Raw genomic sequence first — 22,268 nt, forward strand, 5'->3', positions numbered from 1 at the left:
AATATAATCTCCCTTTAAATCCACTTTTGGATGTTGTCAGATTTCCATTATTTTAAAATATGGTATAGGCCACGAAATGTTGGCTTCATATATCCGTTTTAATATTGCATCTCTTTATCGAGCTACAGGTAGAGGTCCTGTTATTAGAGCGCTAAACACGAGCAGTAATCGTATCCAATAGTTAAGCCTCATAGAGCGCTTTTCTTTCCATTTAAAAAGGAACCAGGGGCGCTTACGTCATGTCCTTGCGGTAGAAACGATTGTTTCACTGAAAAACCGCAAAGGACTGCCTACTTCTGCCTACTTCTCTGGTTCTGTGGCGGTGAGAGCCACAGAACCAGAGAAGTAGGCAGTCCTTTGCGGTTTTTCTGTGAAACAATCGTTTCTACCGCAAGGACATGACGTAAGCGCCCCTGGTTCCTTTTTAAATGGAAAGAAAAGCGCTCTATGAGGCTTAACTATTGGATACGATTACTGGATACGATTACTGCTCGTGTTTAGCGCTCTAATAACAGGACCTCTACCTGTAGCTCGATGAAGAGATGCAATGTTAAAACGGATATATGAAGCCAACATTTCGTGGCCTATACCATATTTTAAAATAATGGAAATCTGACAACATCCAAAAGTGGATTTAAAGGGAGATTATATTGACCCCTGAACTACGACAGATATCATTTTTAGTCTTGACAAAGGTGGATAGAATTGTGAGAAACCACCGAAACGCATCGACGCATTCTCCAGTATAATCCTTGACTCGGATATCCCTGTGGATACACTGTATTGTTGTTGTGTACATAACATTGGTGTCAGAAATAGAGTTGGTGTCAGAAATAGAGTTTGGATATACACTTAGTACTGTACAAGTTTTATGTCTTACTGTTTTCTGTCTTCACGTATCAATCTTGCTGGTCAACATTGAATGTCAGTTGTTTTAGGTTTTTTATGGTTTAAATTGTTTTAAATCTGTGTCAAGTGGTTTTTTCTGTCCAGTTTTTTAATTACTGTATGATCAATAAACGGTGGTCTTTTTTCTCATATGTGAATCTTGTAATTGTTTTTGCCCATAAAGCCATATAAATGGTACTTTTTCTCAAGGGAATCTCTCCTTTTTATTGGTTGGTTAACCCTACTTCCCTTGATTTTTGTTAAGGGGTACCTCTCATATTTTCTACCTCTTCCTGAAGGTGTGCAGAGTGGGGGAGCGTCTGATGTTGACTGGAAGCTTGTTCCAGGTCTTTGCTGCGACATAGGAGAAGGCTCTTCCGCCTGCTCTGGTTCTGCGGATGCATGGGGTGTCTGCCAGGGCGAGGTCGGTGGAGTGGAGGTTCCTTTTGGGTACTTGGAAGGAGACTCTTTCATTGAGGTATTTGGGTCCGATGTTGTGGAGGGATTTGTAGGCGTTGGTGAGTAGCTTTAAGGTTACTCTCTTCTCGATGGGGAGCCAGTGGAGGTCTTGTAGGTGCTGGGTCATGTGCTCTTGTCTTGGGGTTCCGAGGACGAGTCTGGCTGCGGTGTTCTGGATGGCTTGAAGCTTGTGTAGCAGGGTTTTTTTGATTCCGGCGTAGAAGGCGTTCCAATAAGAAACATGTATTAACCTTAAAGAATTGCAGAGGTATTCTACATTACTGTTATCATGGTTTAAAGTGAATGTTAAAAAAATATTTGATTCTTAACTGCACCAACCTCACCAGTGCCATAAAATTTCTCAGTCAGCAGTAATTGTGAATAAATATAGCTGATGATTAGTCTTATTTACATAATGTGGTTCTCTATTTCACCCCATTAAGTCGGGTCTGGTCAATGAGACCCACTTAGCTGACTGCTGGTGGGGCAGAATCAGTATAGGGAAAGATAGCACAGTTATGGAATTCCTTGAAAACTTGCAAGCCATGGCCTTCAAAAATGTCATGTCTGCCAAACACGAACAGTCAGGCACATGCTGCAACTGAGTAGGAATATGTAACAGAAATCTGTACTATGTTGGTGGCACTGCAGATTTGGTTGGATCATTCTTATATACCCGTCCATCTCTCAAACCTGTCATCCTTCTCCATCCTGTCATCCTTCTCCAACCCTAGCTGCCAGACGAGACCAAACCCGTCAGGATCTATAAATACATAACCACTGAGGAGTTTAAAACAGCATACAGAGAAATCAAATAAACCCTCTTAAAGCCTCCGACCCTGGTGGTGATTTAAAATAGTTCCACAACACTTTATCTTACGTATTGGCCACTAGATTCAAATTCACCAACATTTGGTAAAATAAGGAGTTGGCCAAGATAAAACAACTCAGTTACATCATGGTATGCCGATGCTCAAGAGACTACCAGAAAAAGGCATCCTCTTCTGCAAAAGATATAGGAGAGACTCAGATGAGGGTGTTGAGAGCGTCATTGCAAATGGCATTAGGAAAGGCACCATATCAGAAAGAGTATACTTTCAATATCTATTATGTATTGGCCCACCAAGACGTACCTATATTCCAGCATCACTTTGACTGGATGTTTTCAAGTTTGAGTAACCAAAATCTCCAGCTCTATATAAAAGTACTAAAAATCCCCTCATCTTATCTCCATTGCTTTACCAGAGCTACAGTCTCAATTCGCCATTATCCAGCCTTTAGAGACAGAGTAGATGCGGAGGTTGTCCCTGAAAGAAAATTACCCAACTTGCCTTAGAAGACCAGCCTAACCTGGTGTATGAAAAATATCTACATTTCCAACTTAACCTCCATCGAAAATATCTCATTCCTAATCAGAGGCAATCCCTTATCTCTTGAAAAATTGACCCAGTGTTTCTGGCTATCTATTGACCAGTCCCACATGAGTAAAATTATGGAATTGGATGAAACAAGAGGACTTCAAAAATATATAGTCCTGAACCACCATATTCTCGAACATCATTTAGTATGTAAGCCCACCAGAGACACAGACTTGGCACACACAATGTAGAGCATCTCCGGTGCTTGAATAAAGGAATAAATTCACCCTTAATGCTTCCTGACTTGTCAGCTACTTAGGACACAGTGGTATACCCTTACTGTATTGTTTGCTCTATATTTCACTTGATAAAGATATTGTATTTGCTACATCAACCTAATCAATACTTTCCAGGTTAAGTCTATGCGCGCAGATGCAAAGTCAGAAAAGATAAATATATCCTTCCTTTGATGATGCAGTGGTAGGTGATGTCATGAATGCTATATTTTTGTAGGCCTATATTGTCGATCTCAATAAAGTGTTACACAAATCGGCACACAGTGCCATACTACTGGCACGGCTGAAACAATGGGATTGTATAATTATACCTGTCTTGGTTTGGATTTGACTCTAAATGTCCATAGGCATCTAATAAGGGTGGATGAAGTCAGTGGTATTGACCTCCCAGATTGTGTCTTGTGTAGTGCCACAGGTGTCACTCCCATTACTGTCTACTGCTGTTTGCAATAAAACTTGGGAATGAGGTGTTATCTGGACTTCATATTCCACTGGATGGAAAATAGCTCCTTATGAATGAATGGAGCCAATATTGAGTTTCTGATCATAGAGAGCTCTTTCTAATGTCTTTCATTTTGCCACCAAACTCAGGAACACCTTCATCAACCTCACAGAATTTAAGACACATGAAAGTCCTGTTTGACTCTGAGCTGCCACTTGCCCCCAAAACAAAGCTGTGGTCAAGGATATCACCCTGCATCAATCATTAACGTATGAAACCTTTCCACTGCTCCAAATAAACTAGCGTTAGGTTTGCAACAATCCTGAATAACCACGTTGACTGGCTGTAAAGGCTTCAAATTGTCTATAGTGCTGCCATTTAAAAACAGCCTAAAAGCACTCCACTAGCTCCTATAGTTTGCAGGGATCCAGTGCAAGATCCTATGGGCTATGTACATAATGCGGCAGAATGCCAGGATATTGCAGATACAAACTGGATCTTACTAGGCACCAGGCACATACCTGAAATAGATGACCGCACATTTGACTAAACAGTGAATAACTTTCTGAACAATATATTAAAGTATTTATAGACCACAGGAAAATTCTCATCTTAAGTGGAAGGGGAAGTATTTTCTCACAATATTCCCTTTTAACTTTGAAAAAGTGCAACTTCAAATTCTGAATGAATATAAGTAAAGATACTTAACTAAACAATTGTAGCCAATGGATTGGAAGAAAGTAGAAAGCCTCTTAGAGATATGATGTGTCTATTGAAATTCCATCAATCACAATTAGTTTACAAAAGCCGCCTAGTTACACACCAGTTGGAAATTTGGGGCAGGCACCTTTAACATGTGATTGACCTCATTGCCTTTAGCATTTAAAAAGTTGCAGGAATTCAGATGTGTTCCTTGAGACAATGTGTGGATATTTCAGGCATGGGAAGAGTGGGGTTGTATAAGTTAACCCCTTCGACGCTCATGACGAGCCCAGCTCGTCATGGAGTTTCCATTGATTTCAATGGAAATTGTTAATAAATCTTTCCAGGGCCTTAGCATCCAAGTGGTTAAATGAGGTTTACTAGTTCACACAGGATACAATCACTTTAAAGACTGCCAATGAGAATTTGATATATTAGAGAAAGAAAGGCCTAAAGCATAGTATTTCAAAGTTGTGCTGTCAAACAGGGTGAACTTCTACCCATAAGCCATTGAGAAGATACTTCAGACATCTGCAAATCTTTGGGGTCTCATATTGACTATAAATAAAAAACTTAATTAATGGCCATTAGAGTTTGGCCTTAAATGAAGAAGGAGATTTATGAGTTGGGTGTGTATCTTAAGTGGGGGTCTAGAGCAAAGTGCACACTTCTTCCATTTGCTTGGGACATATGGAGTCCCAGTCTATTATGCTGCATATGTATATATGTATATTTATAAGAAATGTGTTCAAACTTGTGTAATTAACTAACCACGTGGTAAGAAAGGGAATCCTGTGATATGAGGAATGGTGCTACTTCAGAATTTGTATTGAAAGCCCTAATCAGACACTGCATAATACCACAATTGGTTGTGTTGACCTAATTTGTCATTGTTGATTGAAGACGGCGAAGTGAGCAGGTTGGCAATTGAAATTCTCACAGCTAATTTCTTCATTTCTGAGCTGTCTAAACATGTTTCAGTGGTATTATCTCCAATTCATTGTTAATAAATTATTTGGAAGTGTCATGTCTAGCCAGTTTCAAATCATGTTACGACACAGAAGAGGCAATTATAGACCATGCTTGTTGGTTAATTTAGCAATTTCCTTACTAGCTGAAAAATCAGCATCTGAAGTGGAGAAAGTTGTAAGAGAAGTACCATTAAAGAGATCTTTAATAAGCTTATTAGCATGGTAGCTTTAACTAACAGCAGTCATATGTTTTGATGCATAAAGGGCCTTATAATGACTTATGTGTATTCATGTGTATTTATTTATTGAGGATTTTTGTATAGCACTGCTTTATGGCATGGTAACTTCAGAGTGCAGGGCACATACAGTGTGTCATATATAGTTGAAGAATGTGGTTTTAGAAATTTCTTTAGGAAGATGTTTTCAACATTGTACATGAATGGAAAGCTCTCATAACCCTCACAGTCATTTTAGACTCTCTTAATTGGAGGACTTTATGGGGCACTGGTTGCCCTTGTCTCCAGGTGTGTTTGAAATGGTGATGGAAATCTTGGTCACAGCCATCAGTCATGTCCCGCACATTTCCACAAATAGGTTCTGTTGATGCAGTATTAGGGGAGAGCCTGGCCTGGCAGTTAGGGCTGGACTGTTCCCATGATAAATACTGATTTGCATGTGACTGGGTCTAAACTGGGGTGGCTTAGTGAGCAGAAGAACGATGATGGATTACACTCAGCTCTGTGACTGGGGTTGAGTGTCTGAAAAGTTTCAGCACTCTGTCCATCATCCTATTGTGTTTGCTTTGCTCGCCTTAAGTGGCCAAGGAATGCCCAGACGTGGGTCCCTTGCTCACTTTGGCACTGTATTCAAACTAGCCTAGCTGATATGGGGTGAAACCCCGAAACCGGTCCCAGGATGCTGGTTTCCGGTCCAGTGAGGACCTGGCCTGGCAGTTCGGGCTGGACTGTTCCCATGAGGAACAGGGTCAAGACTAATTTGCATATGGCTGGGTCCAAACTGGGGAGGCTTAGAGAGCAGTAGAACGATGATTGATTAAACCCAGATTTGTGACAGGGTGAGTGTCTGAGAGGTTTAAGCACTACGTCCATCAACTTATTATGTTTGCTATGTTCACCCTAAGGGGCCAGGATATGCCCTGATTTGGGTCACTTGCTATCTTTGCCACTGGATTCAAGCTAGCCTGGCTGATGATGGGTGACACCTCGAAACCGGTCACAGGATGCTTGTTTCCGGTCCAGGGAGGACCTGGCCTGGCAGTTCCGGCTGGACTGTTCCCATGAGGAACAGGGTCAAGACTAATTTGCATATGGCTGGGTCCAAACTGGGGAGGCTTAGTGAGCAGAAGAACAATGGATTAAATTCAGATCTGTGACTGGGGTTGAGTGTCTGAAAAGTTTCGGCGCTCCATCCATCATCTTATGTGTTTGCGATGCAGTATTATAATCACTTAAAGATCCAGCAACATTCTGCCTATGGTAACAGACACAAACATAATTATATAATTTCTCACTGAGCACTCCACAATATGTGTTATAATTAAAAATTATTCTGATTGTAACAAGTTCAAATTGTAAGGTCACAACATCCGATTGTCAATAAAGATCACGTCATCCAATAGTCCTTATCGAGATAATATCCACTCGATTGTAATCTTGAGGTAAAAAGACACTGGGGCTCAATGTTCAATCCTGGTAGTATATCCAAGTGAGATTTATTGTTTATTCTCCCAGCAAATAATATTCTCAGCAGCCAACACGTGTTTCGTCAAGCATTATTGTCATGCCTCAATGACTTCATTAGGGCTGCAACCCAAGAGGAAGTAATTAGGAAATATAATTATTAGACATTCTTCCATAAGTTTTAACATCACCTCCATAATGTAAGAACGTGAAATTAGGAAGAGTAATAAACAACCTTGTAAAAGGTAAGGAATATAGTCCCAAAGTTGTGAAACGGTCACTTAAGAAAAACCAAAATTAAAGTGTACCCCACAGTGTCTATGGAAGGACCAAGATGCCAATAAAGAAAAATAAGTTAAATAAAAATTACCTCAACTGGTAATCCATGTGCCATAAAATTGTATATATGGTCACAAATAATGTGAGAAACCAAATTCTGAAATAAAGGAATTCCGCATTCAAAATATATCCTAAAATATATCCTAACACGAATCTGTGTAAACCAACCTATAATCCTAACCCAAATAAATACTCACTAAACAGGAGTCTCCTCTAACAGTTTCGTTATATCCAGTATATGGTAATTGTAATATTCCTCAGAGGTAATCCTTTTTACCAGTATTAATTCAATAAGATCTCTTTTTGTTGAAATCTGTAAACAAAAAGTGCAAAAAGACCGACTATAAAAAGATATATCAAATACATAAGTGAGCCCAATATACTGCCGCAAACAAAACTCACCTCCTTTTGCAGCAAAGTCATCTGCACGAGGTGATAATCATTTAAAGTCCCACCATGGGCAATAGTAATGATATGTTGTATTCAAATCGAGTCAAGAATTCGAAACACGACTACGTGTTCCTCTATCAGGAAAAGAAGAAGAAGGGATCACGGGGTTAGCAACGCTACTGATTCCCTGACACACCCTGTAATATATAACTAAAACTGTTCAACAGCGCTCATCTTACCGGTTCCGAGTATGTCCGTGCTTCAGTCACACCAAAATCTGGCGTTCAACAGACGCGCCATGTCCCCCGGTCCGGAGTTTGGACTTGGCCGCCATCTTGTAGTGGCTAAATAATTAGTCTATTACACTTACTAAGTTAAATAAGACAGTAATTCACCAATATTCTAATCCAATAATCAAATGAGACAGGTATTAAGTGAGATATTGTGTAATTGTCACAATATGCACATTCTCACGGAATAAGTCGGTACATTTTTAAAATATAATCGGTATACCGACATCATTGGCCTAAGAAGCTGGTATACTTTCACCAAAACATACTTGCCAATACAGTCTACTTTAACATACAATACCAAAAACGCTAGATAGTCAAATTATATTTCTCTAAAATAGGTAAATGAAAGAACTAACAGTTCAATGGTAATAGCCACGATCGGGTCTAATAAAAGACTCGCACCGGCATTCCAAATATCGCAGTCAGAGAGTCTAAGCATGAGTCCACACCCGGGATGTCTTAATCAGTAAAATAACTGAGCATTGCAGATTGTTTTGTAATGATTGACTTTCATCTATGCATCCATCACCATTGAAAGTACACATTGACATGTTTTTGAAAAGGTTAAGAATGATTAGTTGATAATTTAGAATTAGAGTTTCATTAAAGGAACATTGACAGAATTTATAGTAATACACTCATCAAGGAGGATCTAAGATTACTATTTACAAAACAAAAATATTTTTGAAATAGTATCATTAGAAGTACCACATGCTGATCCTCAAGGATAATTCTAGAACATATTTCTTCAGTACGGCTATGTATTTATAGAATCAACATCTTAAAGGGCACTTTGAGACTTTGTAATTTTGGAGGCTTAACTATGAGTTAGTTTAATAACAATATCATCTTTGCTTGCACATGGTGACAACACAAATTATCATTTTCTTACAGCTAATATTATTATCCGTCTATTTCTAGTTTCTTCAACAGAGAGACTAAGGCTCTTCATTATGGTATCTAGTTTCAGTTGGAAGAGCTTTACTGATAAGAATGATAACAAGTTGAGACTATATATTCCAATATATCTGTGTGCGCACCCTTGTGAGGTATAAGTAAATTATGTTTGTGAATTGATGGAAAAACAAAAACTGAGAAACCACATTGGAGGAAACAAAATTTAAGGAAAAACCATTTAAAGCAAGACAATTTTAATGAAATACAAATGAATCGAAAATGAAAGGAAACATTTTAAAGGAAAAATAATTTTAAGGACACATTTAAAATTACATTAAACTTGGGTGGAGTTTAGGACCAGTGCGGGTTTTTTTGGTTCATTGATGGGTAATGTGTAAGGGGAATGAGGGGGTTTTAGGGGTCATGAATGGGTGGAGGTTAGGCACAGAAAGGGGTTTCTATGGTTTAGGGATTTTTGGAAGTTTAGGGTTGATGAGGGTTTTTTAGGTACCATAAATGGGCGGAGTTTAGTGGAGATGAGGTGTTTTTCATGTTCATGGATGAGTGGAGTTTATTGGTGTGAGGTGTTTATAGGGTTAAGAGATGGGTGGAGTGTAGCTGTGTTTTTCAATGTTTTAGGGTTCAGTGATGGGTAGACGATAAGGGTGCTGAAGAGTTTTTAGGGTTCAGGATTGGTTGGAGCTTGGTGTGGAAAGATGTTTTTAGAGTTCAGGAATAGGTTTAGTATAGAGGTGTTGAGGGGTTTTAAGGGTTTATGGTTGCGTGGGGTTTAGGCATAGAAAGCTTTTTTTAGGGTACTGGAATAGGTGTAGTTTAGGGGTACTGACAGGCTTTAGGGTTCAGAGATGAGTGGCGTCTAGGGGTATAAAGGGCTTTTAGGGTTCCTGAATGGGGCCAGGGACGATGTAGTGAGGTTTTTTTTGGCTTCTGGGATGGGTGGAGAATGGGGTAGAAAGGGCTTCTAGGGTTCAGGAATGGGTGTACTTTAGGTGTATTAAGGGAGTTTTAGGAGGCAGGGATTGGTGGTGTTTTGGAGTTGTGAGGAGACAGGGATGAATGATGTTTAGAAGTGGTGAGGAGCCAGCGAATTAAAAGCATCCAAAGTAATTGTCAATATAAAAGATATAAATCTGAAATAATGACCCCTGAAGTAAACCACTGAAAAAAATACCTCAAACAAAACTGTTTCTGAAAGTAAGACGCATACGGAAAAGCAGATCCGGTGGTTGAACCTTCTCCTACATTGCTCCTAAAGCATAGAAAGACCTGCCACTACACATAAACGCCTCCTCCTCACTTCTTGAATTCCACAAAAATCTGAAGTTCTGTCTCTGCAAGTAGTCCCACTACGCCCAAGGTGTGCCTAGACTCACTCCTGCTCTGCGCCAAGCCAGCCTTTCAGGTGATAGTGTGCTCTACAAATCTGCATAACATAACCTGCAAACATTGTAGTAGTAGTATGAGCTTTATTCGATACATAAAATATCATAAAAGCATATACAATTTTAAGAAAGTTAAAATGTTAAAAAAATATATATACAGCAATTTAAGATACGACATGCATCATACTATACTTTACACTGTAATTTACATATTAAAATCCATTCATTTAACAGGTACAAAAGATTAAAAGTAGACCATTTCACAAGCTAAAACACTGTAGCAGAAATATAGCAGCAATTAGATTAAACATAGGGCACTCTAAGCCCAATCTCTGTTCTCATAGCGTGACGGAGCTGGTGGGGCATATTGCCTTTTTTGCCAAGATCTTATTTCTTATCAGCCATGCAGAGCCTAAAAACTTAGCCACTCTGCAAATCAATGTCAATGATGATGTATCTGTACACAAGATGCGGAGTGCGGCACAGGGGTTCATTGGGCCAATCAATTGACAGACCGGTTTGAGCCACTTGGCTCTGGCCGATCTGTAGGCTGGACAGACTAATAAAAGGTGCGCAGTTGACTCATTGTGGTAGGCGCAACCTGGCAGGGCATAGATGTCGTATTTGGCCCTTTCCAAGAAACAGTCACACTGCTGGTGGGAAGAGTCCCTAGTCTCAGCTTCATATACAGTGCCCTATCCCTAGGGACCTGTATGAAGTCCAGGTAGGGTTCCAGTCTACAGATAAATTTATGTTCAAAGAACCCCTCAGTAAGTTTCCCTATTTTGGGGTTCAAAATCTCATGTGTCTGGACCCAATCCCAGTAGGCCCGCTTCAAATCCTGCTTTGTGGGGGGGGGACCTGGCTAACCCAGACCTCCCTAAGACCTATATCTGTTAAAAGTTATCCATTTAATCCTGTTCCCAGTGTCAGCTAATATCAGTTCATCAAGAGCTGCCTCATAGTTGGACAATTCGGCGGCCCTTCTTATACGTGCCCAGAAGAGACGGGGACACAATCGTACAATGTCCTGAATGGAACGCCTTCACATATCATAAAATAAAGGTTTCAAGGGGGTCGAGGCAGGGAGGGAGATGAGATCTCTCATGAACTTATTTTCAGATTTGGCAAGCTCACTGACGTTCTCAAAGCCCCAGAGTTCGGACCCATATAGGGCCGAAGGGAGTGCTTTGCCGTCATAGACTGCAAGCGCAGGGGCTACTGGCCTACTCCTAGATAGATGTTGCTCTCTAATGATAGCCCCAGAGACCCGCTTATGACTTAAGAGCATCTTGGCTGGATGGGAGCCCCACCTCATGTTCTTAGAGACGCGGATCCCAAGTTGTCAAAAGACTCAACAGTTTCCAAAGGGAAATCATTCAGGGTGATGCCGTTTCTAAAACGTTTGGATGGGTTGATAGTCATAAGTTTTGTTTTAGTCGTATTAATTATCAACCCCAGAGAATTATAGAAGTGGCCAAACCCGTTCAGAAGTTTCTGGAGTCCGCCCAGCGATTTAGAGATCAAAAGGGTGTCGTCGGCGAACAGGAGGGTCGGTGTCTTCTCCCTCGCCAAGATGGGAGCGTCTGCTGGTTCTTGCCTTAAAAAATCAACCACCCCGTTGATGTATAAAGAAAACAGGGTGGGTGCCAGCACTCATCCCTGGCGGACCCCCTGTTCACCACAATCCTCTCTGTCAACTGCCCCAGTGATCCCCACCTGATTTTTGCATAATTGTCCATGTGCAAGCGTTGTATAATATCAAGAACCAGGGGGGAGATACCTAGTTGTTGAAGGACATGCCAGAGTTTTGCCCGGGGCACCAGGTCGAACGCAGTCTTCAGATCTATAAAGGCCAAATACAAACTACCTTTCCCTAGAATTACTGTTTTCCAGTAGATCATGAAGAATCTGAACACCTGGTCCATTGTTCCCACCTTTTGTCTAAACCCCTCTTGATAATGGGACAAGATACTACCGTCCTCCATCCATGTTCCAATCCTAGCAAGGAGGACCCTGCCAACCACCTTCTGTATCACATCGAATAAACTAATCTGTCGATAGTTGGCAGGGTCCTCCCTATTCCCCTTTTTGAAGATTGGAACAACCTCAGCTCTTTTCCAAGAGTCTGGGACAGGTGATCCCCTCGCTATTAAATTCCTTATCAATAAGATGAAAAGGGCCCAAGGCTTAGGATCATACAGAAGCTGGTCGCCGGGAAGGCCGTCCGGGCCCGCCGCCTTGCCGGGAGCAATGCTGTTTATTGCTAGCTCCACCTCTTGGAGCTGGAAGCAGTCTGAGATGAGATCGGGACCAGTGGAAATTAGGGGGATGGTCAGATGCTAGAGGCAGAGGGCATTCATCTCCCGAATAAAGATTGGAAAAATGGTCCTGCCATTGTCGGGACATGATATGATTAGGGATTGGGACAGAGCTACTTCTAGTCCTACTGTTAATTAAGTCCCAAAGGTATTTTGAGTCCCTCTGCGTAGAGGCATGCTTTAATTCCTGCCAGTGGTTCTCTTCCCAATTTCGTTTGGCTTCCACCTGTGCCCTAGACTACTCCTTCCTTCCTATTCTGATTGCTAAGGAATCTTTTTTCCTAACTGCAAGAGATAGGGCCACCCTCTTTTCCCTGCAGCCCTGGGAGTACCAAGGGTTAGAAGGCCTTGCCTGGTCACGTTTTGAGCCTGCTTTCCCCTCAACAATAGAAAATGAGCTCAGTTTATCAATTGATTCTTGATAAATCAAATGGAGGTTGGACTGGACCCCCATTTCCCTAGAAAGCACCGCAAGTTCCTTGTTCTTGACCTCTAGAACTTCCTTAATGCTTTCCAGTTTATGTTCCTGCTTGGAAACTTTAAGCCATTTGAGGCATCTATTACAATTAGTAGGAGTTACCTCTCTAGTGGACATGACTGGGTCTGCACCAGGCGATCGCCAGACATTGTTAATTTCTAAGCAAAGGGGATTGTGATCACTATCTATGGAGGGTTTGACTACCATGTCCAACAGGTCTCTCCATAGTCGGACATCAATAAGAATGTAGTTTATTCTGGACAGGGAGCTTATCCTATTAAAGGTATTTACCCCATGTAAATCGGAGCTTGTTCTCCCATTAACAGCTCTTAAATTGAATTCCAGAGCGAGGGGATTGATTTGGATGGCCCTCTGAGACCACTTCTTAAAGAGAAGGAATATCCCATTTTGCATCCTCTTCAGCAGTACCCAAGAAATCATCAGCACTAAGCGGTTCGAACGTGCAATTAAGGTCCCCCCTGCAAACATTGTATTTACACCTTAAATAATAAGCATGCAAAAGCCAATTTAGAACAAAAAAAATAATCTATGAATTGGTATCTATGAAATGGTAAATGCCATTCATTCCGAAAATTTCCATTAACACGTTTTGGTGAAATGGTTTCTCAATAATTGTATTCCATGAAATCGTTTTTCTATTAAATCACATACAACCAACTGAGAAGTAGACAGAGAAATATTATTGATTATAGCAATCTTTGCCTTTTCTTTTCTGTAATTTCAGACCTGTCTTAATTTATGATGGGTGGTGTTCTTGTAAAACTCATTACAATTAATACAAAAGAAAGGAAAAGAATATATTGGCACAAGACACTGATTCATATGCCATGAGTGTTCCATCTAATAAATTAGAAAAAATGTTACCACAAATGGATATAAAAATGTGGTATTTAAAAAACAAAAAACACATTGACACATGAAAAAACAGACTTAAAATGTTCACTTTTCTGGTGTCAACATGATAGTTTCAATATGTACCTGGATGGCTCTTCTTACCACATTTTAAGAATGTATTATTAACCTCTTCTCCTAACACCATTGACTGATCCAATGACAGTGCCTTGTTTGTAGCGCAAACCTGTATGTGAGATGTAGTCGTTACTTGACCTTTTGAGTAAAAGCACCTGATTTGTTTTTATCTGACTATAAGCCAGTCTTAAAATTACGGGAAACGGCCTCTACAACGAAGCCGTTTCCACGAAATCATTTACCACGCATGCTTTACAACGCATGCGTGGTTACAACGAGGGGCTTTACCACGCATACCTTTACTACGAAATACGTAGTAAAGGCATGTGTGGTAAATGAAAAAAAAAGGGGGGGTTTGGGGGTCTCCCCCATAAAAAAAAAGCGTTGGGATAAAAAGGGGGGCTGTGGGGGTCTCCCCCCCAAAAAACAAAACTTACCTGAAGAGCCAAAGTGAAGACGAAGCTGAAGCAATCGACGTCGTTAGAGAGGAAACGGAAAGTAACTTCCGCTTCCTCTCAACGACGTACGAGCGACGTAACCTAAGAAGAAGGAGAGAAGGCGAGTTAAAAGGTAAGGGGCATATTAGTAAAATAAATATATAAATATATTAAGGGTTAAGGGCAGGGGTAAATATAAGGAGTGGAGGCAGGGGGCATTTAAGGGGAGATTTATAACCTTTATCAAGAGTATGCCCTCACCATGCATACATTTACAACGAAAAACGTTGTAAATGTATGCGTGGTAAAGGTTAAGCGTGGAAAACGAATTCCGTTGTAACGCATGCGTGGTAAAGGCATGCGTTGCAACGGAATTCGTTGTAACGTCATACATTCTAAAATTACAATCCACCCAGAAATATCTTTGTTAGATCTGGTTTTTTTTTATTTACTTACTCCAAACCTTACTTGCTTCTTTATGGGGATTCAGTCTTTCTTGGTTCTCTGCAAGCAGATTTTAAAGCGAGGTGTCACTATACCATATATTTGTAGCTACTGCGGCAAATGATGCGGGCATGTGGGGGTTGTACCATTTCCTTTTTCCTTGAGGAAAGATTCTGGATTTTCTCAAAATCATATTATGTTTCTACAATCAAGAAATTAATCTTTATAAGAAATAGTGTTGTATTATCATAACTTGCTTATTACAAGTACTTCATTAAAAAATGTGTATTCATTGTCTATGTGTTGAAATATTATGAATGAAAGCTATTCACATTTAGCATTTATGTCCATTTATTACCATAACAATAAAGTTCTTTTAAGTAAAGAGCCTTTACCTTTTATTATTTTTAAACCCAGGTCTGCATGGTGTTGACAATGGAATATTAAGATTCGACAGTGTACGAATTCCAAGACAAAATCTTCTGGATAAGTTAGTATATTTTTGTCTATCTAAATTACCAAAGGCATCAGGAATTGCCCTTTAAAGTTCTGTTTTGATTAGAATTTAAAGTCTTCAAATGTTAATGTGCAGTTTCTAGCACCATGCATGGACATTTAATGGTGGCTCTGGAAAGCTTTACTGTACAAATCTTATATCATAATCACAGCGTATTCTTGTGTAGAGGTTTTGTGTTTTGCTCGTGTACATTTGTATTTTGCTATCTTTTTTCTTAATATTATCTTGGAGAAACCTTATGTGGATGGAGTTAACTCTAGCACCAGAGGTGACTTGCATTCTTTGGCGGTGTGTAAATGACAAATAAGATTTCTATTCATGGGAGTTTGATGTAGGGACTCCCAACCTATTGTACAGCTGTGGGATTCATTGCCTCATCTTTTTAACCAGATGGTTCTGAATGAAAGAGGGTCTGCAGAATGGTCTTGGACCTGTGCAGGACAAATAAATAGTACTAGACATACCCATCTTGCCCTCTCAGAGGGTACCATGGAAATTCATAAAAAGTGCAAGATATGAGGTCAAATCTGCAGACGTTGGATGGCGGTAAATGGGCATTGTTAGATTTGGGGGTCTCTAGTTGGCAGAGGTAGATACCTTTGACCAAATGGGGACCCTTGCGTCTGGTCAGGGTAAGGAGGTATACTCCTAAAATAACCCCTGCTCACCCTCTTGTTAGCTTGGCACGAGCAGGCAGGCTTATCTCAGAGGCAGTGTGTAAAGCGTTTGTGAACACACAGTAACACAGTGACAACACTACAGATGGACACCACACAAGTTGTAGTATAAAAATAAGTATTTTTATATAGACTTAACACAAGACCACAAACAAAAAAAATCCACAATACTGTACTTTAAAAATGGTAGAAATAGCTTAGTTCTCTTTAGATGGTAAATGCGACACTTTGAGTTCAACGTACATTTGGATGCGTAACACTATACAACGAAAGTGTTGCAGGGAAGGTGATGCGTCGGTTCCTCACACACAAGAATGGTGATGCGTCGGTTCCCTACTGCTGCGTAGAGGACGGTGATGCATCGGTTTCTTACTGCGCTTCCGTGGTGATGCCACCCGCAACGCCAATGCGATGAAGATCCGGTGCAATGAAACAAAATGGCTTCTTCTTCTTGATGCGACACCGATGCGTGCACGCCCGATGGCCGTGTGGCGACTCAACGAATCTTCTGAGCCGCGACATGCCCTGCGACGCTCTTCTCTGGTGATGCGACGGCGTCTGCTGCGACGGCGACACTCTTCTCCGGCGTTGTGAGGCGCTTCGGTGATACGAAGCACCAGCGGCAACACCCTTCTTTATATCTTTATCCTCCCACTGCCTTCATGTCCCTGAAACCGCGGTGGCAAGGGGAGTGCCAGTATTACCAACGGAATGCCAGAAGGACCAGCCTCTACCCCTGGATACCCTTTTTAAAAAAAAAGAAATATTCGTATTAAGTAGAAGAGCCGTTTAACATCAATAACGCATAATTACCATATGTAAATACAAAAGACTGGTTGAAATACAATAGAAATACAACTACAGATAGAAATATAAGTACCAGAAATATAAGCACCAAAAACTGGAATAGATACACTGACCCTTTCCACGTCCACATTATAAATACAAAATAATTAGTCCTTACAAATTAAAATATACAGTGCATAAACCTGAAACCTTTGAGATACAACAGCTAGTCTCTTGAATTGGGAACATATTTCCAGGTTTCTAAAACATTTTGTGTAGAACCAATTCTAGCAGCATGGAGGCCCATTGTAGCTTGGCGAACCATTGAGTGAAAGCGAATATCACCTTAGATTTCCAGTTTTCCAAAACTAGTGATCTGGCAATCACCAGTGCAATAATTACACACACTTGCTGACTTACAGTGATATTGGTTTGTGGAACGAAACCAAATAAAGCCCCTTGAGGATCTGGACGTAAGTTGATCTGGACCTGTTGGCTTAAGAACCGAAACACCTGCCCCCAGAAATTAAAAAGATACGGACAACCTGGACACCCTTACTTGATGTCCATGCAGCAAGTCTCTGATTAATTGTATTCAAAGCATAGGATCCTGTATAAGAAATTCTGTTTCAGAGAGCTGGGGTGCACGGATTTTCAACTGATTTATCCCACTTACTCTTACATTTAAATCTCCCGAAGCCTGTTATACATTCATAACCCTTATTCTAGGAATGTTTGTTGAGCAATTTGACATTCACATTGGCCCTCTTTTCTCATGTCTGTTTTGAGTACAGAACTACATTAGACAGGAGTGTCTTTTAAGAGTTTTCAGGATGGGAGAACAACCCTAAATTGTAGGTTCTCCCACCCCACCAAACTACATGTTTTTCCATTTCATTTAGGGTTGGGGGAATTGCAGATTGCCTCTGCAGGATCTACAACTGGTCATTCTTTGGTGGCATCTCGTCTACCACAGGGTCACCATCTTTTAAGCCTGTTCACATTTCAGTTTTATTTGTTTTTTGGTCAAATATGTATTCTTAATCTGAAAGATACTTCTAACCTCGGATTCCTCGCCTTAGAATACTCCCCAGTCACCAGAGTGGAACCAGAGAATTTTCCAGCAATGCTCCTGCATATTGACAGGTGGTGTTGTGTGGTTCTGCGCTGACTGCATACTACCCTGGAAGTGACAGGTTGGAGGCGCATATAAGTGCCACCCCTCTGCACTCACTAGTTTCTTCTTTTTTTTGGGTCAAAATGTTCTTTATTGATTTTCCCAGAAACATACAGTGCAATAAAGTATTCAGCATTAACCCTAGTTAACAATATACAATAGCTATCAGGAATACCAGTTTCTGTCTTTGAGTGGAATTAAGCAAGTACATTTGTGATGCCATGCTTTTGTACTGTCAACAAACAGATGTTTCAAAACATTACTCCCTTGGTACCCTCTCCCAACCCCCAAGCAATAACCCATTAACTGATGATAAACGGGGTCAACTCTAAGCGAACAGGTTAGCATGTTGCCTCCCACAAAGGGAACAGGCAGGGGTCGGAAGTACAGCATGGTCTAGAGTCTCGTCTCTCTGGGGTCTATGGGAGATTTGACTTGTTAGAATTGGAAGAGATGTTGCGCCCTTGTCCGGGCTGCTCAAGCAGACAAAGGTAAACAGTTAGAGAGGTAAGTCAGCAAGGCATCCCATTTATACTCAAAGTTTCTGTATGTATCAGAGAGAATATCTGCCAATCACTCCATCGTAACTGCTTGCCAGAGTCTTGCATGCCCTTGTGACACAGAGGGCACCTCCTTCTGTTTCCAGGCAGCAGCCACCACAAGCTTTGCGGCACCCAAACAGAGCTTTATTATCATCTGAACCCCAACCATTTGAGAGAGTCGTCTCTCAACCCCAAAAGCACGAAGCCAGGGCTATCTGGAATCGGGTACCCCAGAATTTCCTTCATTTGGCCTAAGAATTCCGACCAGTAAAGTCGACTAGTTCGGCAGTCCCACTAGATGTGTCTGAAGTCGCCCAACATACCACACTCTCTCCAACAGAATTCAGATGTGTTAGGGAAGATTTTTTTAAGTTTGGTGGGGTAAGGTACCGATCAAAAAGTACTTTACAATGAGCCTCCCTCATTCCCACCAAATGATTGAATATGGGACTATCTTTCTGTACTTTGGACCAACCAGCTTCTAGTATGGTGCCACCTAATGTCTGTTCCCAGAAGGCCCTATGGCGTGCTGCGGGGTATTCGTAGTGTCAAATAGGAGCAAGTTAAGAAACAAAATACTTCGCTTGGATCCACTCCCACTTCTACCAAATCTTCCAATAAGCATAAGCTCTCTAGCAACTGCCGCCGTTGCATCTGGTGGAGCACTCATGACAGTGTTCCGAGGCCAGGATGTGAAAGTCCCTTTGGCAGTTCTCAAAAGTTAAGCTGTCCCAGTTATGGAATAAGTCTGAGATAGTAAGGCAACCCCCTATTCTCCAAGAATCAAAGAGGCCAATCTGAAAGGCTGGGGCAAGCGCAGGGTTATAATGAATCAGGGTAAATGGTGAGGATAAAGTGGTCTAGTCAGCCATTCTGTTCACCTCATCCCAAAATCTAAGAGTAGCCTGTGTGGGTGTGCTCAGGTAGGCATTGAGGGGGCGGCCCGCTTTTCGCTTCCACTATAAGCCCCAAGTGTATCTCCCTGCCACTGCTCTATCCACATGGAGCCAGTGTTTGTCTGACTCAAGTGCTGACCATTCCATTCAGGGATCACTCTCAATTGGGCTGCTTTATAGTAGAGATGCAAGCCTGCCAGGGCCAAACTCCTTGAAGATTTAGATAATCGCAACAGTTTGTATGAAAGGCGAGCCCTATGTTTTTTCCAAATAAATCGGATCACAAAGAGCGCAAGGCTGACAGGTACCCGCGATCCAGCGCGATAGTGAACCCCTGGAATAGGTAAAGTATGTTTATGTTTATGTTTGTGGGATTTATAAAGCGCGTGCCCACCCTTGGGCATCTCAGCGCTAACAGATAAGGTAAAGACCGTCAACACTTAATCCAACAGGAAAAGCCAGGTCTTGAGCCTTTTTTTAAAAGCCAGTTCATTTTCAATGAGACGGATCTCTGGGTCTAAGCTGTTCCAAAGCATCGGAACCAGATGAGTGAAGGATCTTCCGCCCCATCTGGCTTTTTTAACTGGGACCGCTTTCAACAGAAATTTTGAGCTAGATCTGAGATGCCGATGCGGTAAGTAGTGCGTAATCAGTTTTTGGATGAGGGCAAGGCCTATGCGCCAGACTCAGCTTGGGTAAGACAGTCATTTTAATGGCATGGATTCTACCTAGCCAGGAGATGTACATGGGCGCCCATCTTTTAAGATCATTTTTCTATTGTTGCAATATGGTGGATAATTGGCACGGTATAGACCGGATATTTTGAGTGGCAGCTTGATGCCCAGGTATCTGATATCCTTCTGAGCCCGTTGAAATCGGGTAAATGTCCCAATTGTGTCCATTTCTGGTGTTGGTAACGTCAGGTTGAGCAACAAAGCTTTGTTTAGATTAATATAGTCCCTTTCTTTCTATGCCTTCCAACATACCTCTGGAGTTCCACTCCCAGCTTTGTCTGTCTTGTGGCGACTCCTTATATTTTTCCACAGTGTGCTGGTAAACGATGCCCACGCCAAAAACAAGAGGATTCAAGTCAGGCTGAAACTCCAGGAAGAATAGATCGGTCAAGATATGAGTCCCTTTCTGAGGTCACCTGCCACAGAACCTATACCTCAGTACACGACCGAGTTCCCCAGGCTGACGTCAACTCCACAGTAAATCAAGGCCTTCAAGAAAGCCATGCATCAATTCTTTTATGCACTTATGCTGCCACTGGTGTGCCATCAGGCCTAACGGAACCACAACGGCCTCCAGTTGGGTTACCGGTTGCAGGTCCTTCCCCAGGCACAATCTGTTCCTGTGAGACCAAATAATGGACCTGTACCAATTCTGGTACAGCTTCCCACTCTGACTCCTGAGAGCAATCTTGCTCCACACCGCCCCAACACCGTTATTTACTCCACTGTTGCTGGATGAAGACCTGGTGCTGATCTCAAGCCTGTTGGACCTCAAGCCGGTATTGACCCAAGCTCAACCGAGGTAGCACTACAAAATCACAAAAGCGCAACCAGTTGTCATGCAGCCCTACTCTAATCCAGTGCCTCAAAAACACAGGTTCTATTTTCTTTTTGGGTCTGACTCTGTTCTTGTGCTAGAACAGGCTTCACCCCAGAATACTGATGATGACTATGGTGAGGGGGATAGCTTGCTCTCGCTTCAGTATACTGATGAGGCTTTATACCTTGTTATACAAAACTCCAGTGGGCTTGACACCTCTCATGAAATAGAGCTTGCAATGATGGTTCAAAGGGCAGCTGAGTTGCTGTGTTGCTAGGATTAGAGCTACCCTCCATTGAGACGAAACATTTATTGACAGATTTTGCAGCCTGACCCTGCAACATTGGGGCCTTTGCGTCCATCAATGACACCCTCATGGAAGCCTTGACGGGTGCATGATCGAAGCCATGTTCTTGTCCATCTGTTACCTGGCAGGTGACAAGGAGACATAGGCCAGTGCCTGGTGATCCAGATTTTCCTTACTAAGCATCCTGCTTTGGGAAGATTCATTGTGCTAGCTTCAACCAATAAAGCGAATCCTAAATCAATTTCAACCAATGCCCGATTTACACAATCCAAAAGAATTAGTGCCTATGGCAAGCAAATATTTTCTTCTGCCAGCTTGTGACTGAGGTCCATAAATGCAGTCTGTCTGTTGGGATGATACAGGCACATGCCCTATGGGGCATGGCCAGTGAGAACTTGCAGATGGTACCAGAGGATCTTAAGGCATCTTTGGCTTAGACTAAATATTTTGAGCAGGAATCGGCAAAAAGTAATCCACACAGGCTTAAATATCTCTGATTCCTTTAGAAGGGCAGTCAGTACCAGTGTTGTGCTTTGCAGACACACCTGGATGTAGTAAACCAGATTTTGTGGAGCTGGGGGGGGGCATCACTGATGGACATCCTCGTTGGAGATTATGTGGACTCCATGCTGGAATGTGATAGGAATAGTAGGGCCACAGCTTGTCCCTTGGGGAAGCCCCATCAGTTCTGCAAATGTAGGGGTTCTCTAGGAGGCTAGAGTACAGGCAGTAACAGCCTTCCAAGCTAGTGAGGAGACAGGCAGCGTAATCCATGCAGGGCCACTGATTTAAAACCAGCAGGCATCGCTCAGACCAGCAGGGGCATCAGAACTCCAACTCCATTCCCCCTGCTACAACAACCAACAAGCCACTTTAGTTCGTCCTTAGCTGCTCACTTCCAACCTGTAGGGAGGCAAAATTTAGCAGTTCCTTCTGGGTTGACAAATCCATCACATCCAACAAATAGGCCTTGGAGATTGTTTTACGGGTTACGGCCTATCATT

At 41.8% G+C, this 22,268-nt stretch overlaps 1 protein-coding gene across 1 annotated transcript in view; it reads left to right on the forward strand.

Moving 5' to 3' along the window:
* ACOXL (acyl-CoA oxidase like) overlaps positions 1-22,268 on the forward strand; it is a 969,051-nt gene that overhangs the window by 473,536 nt on the left and 473,247 nt on the right. Inside the window, exon 8 of the mRNA XM_078648763.1 lies at positions 15,226-15,298. Within this exon, the coding sequence (XP_078504889.1) occupies positions 15,226-15,298 (73 nt within the window). The remainder of the gene's footprint in view (positions 1-15,225; positions 15,299-22,268) is intronic.

This window comes from Lissotriton helveticus, chromosome 6, assembly GCF_964261635.1.
Source record: "Lissotriton helveticus chromosome 6, aLisHel1.1, whole genome shotgun sequence".
NCBI lineage: Eukaryota > Metazoa > Chordata > Amphibia > Caudata > Salamandridae > Lissotriton > Lissotriton helveticus.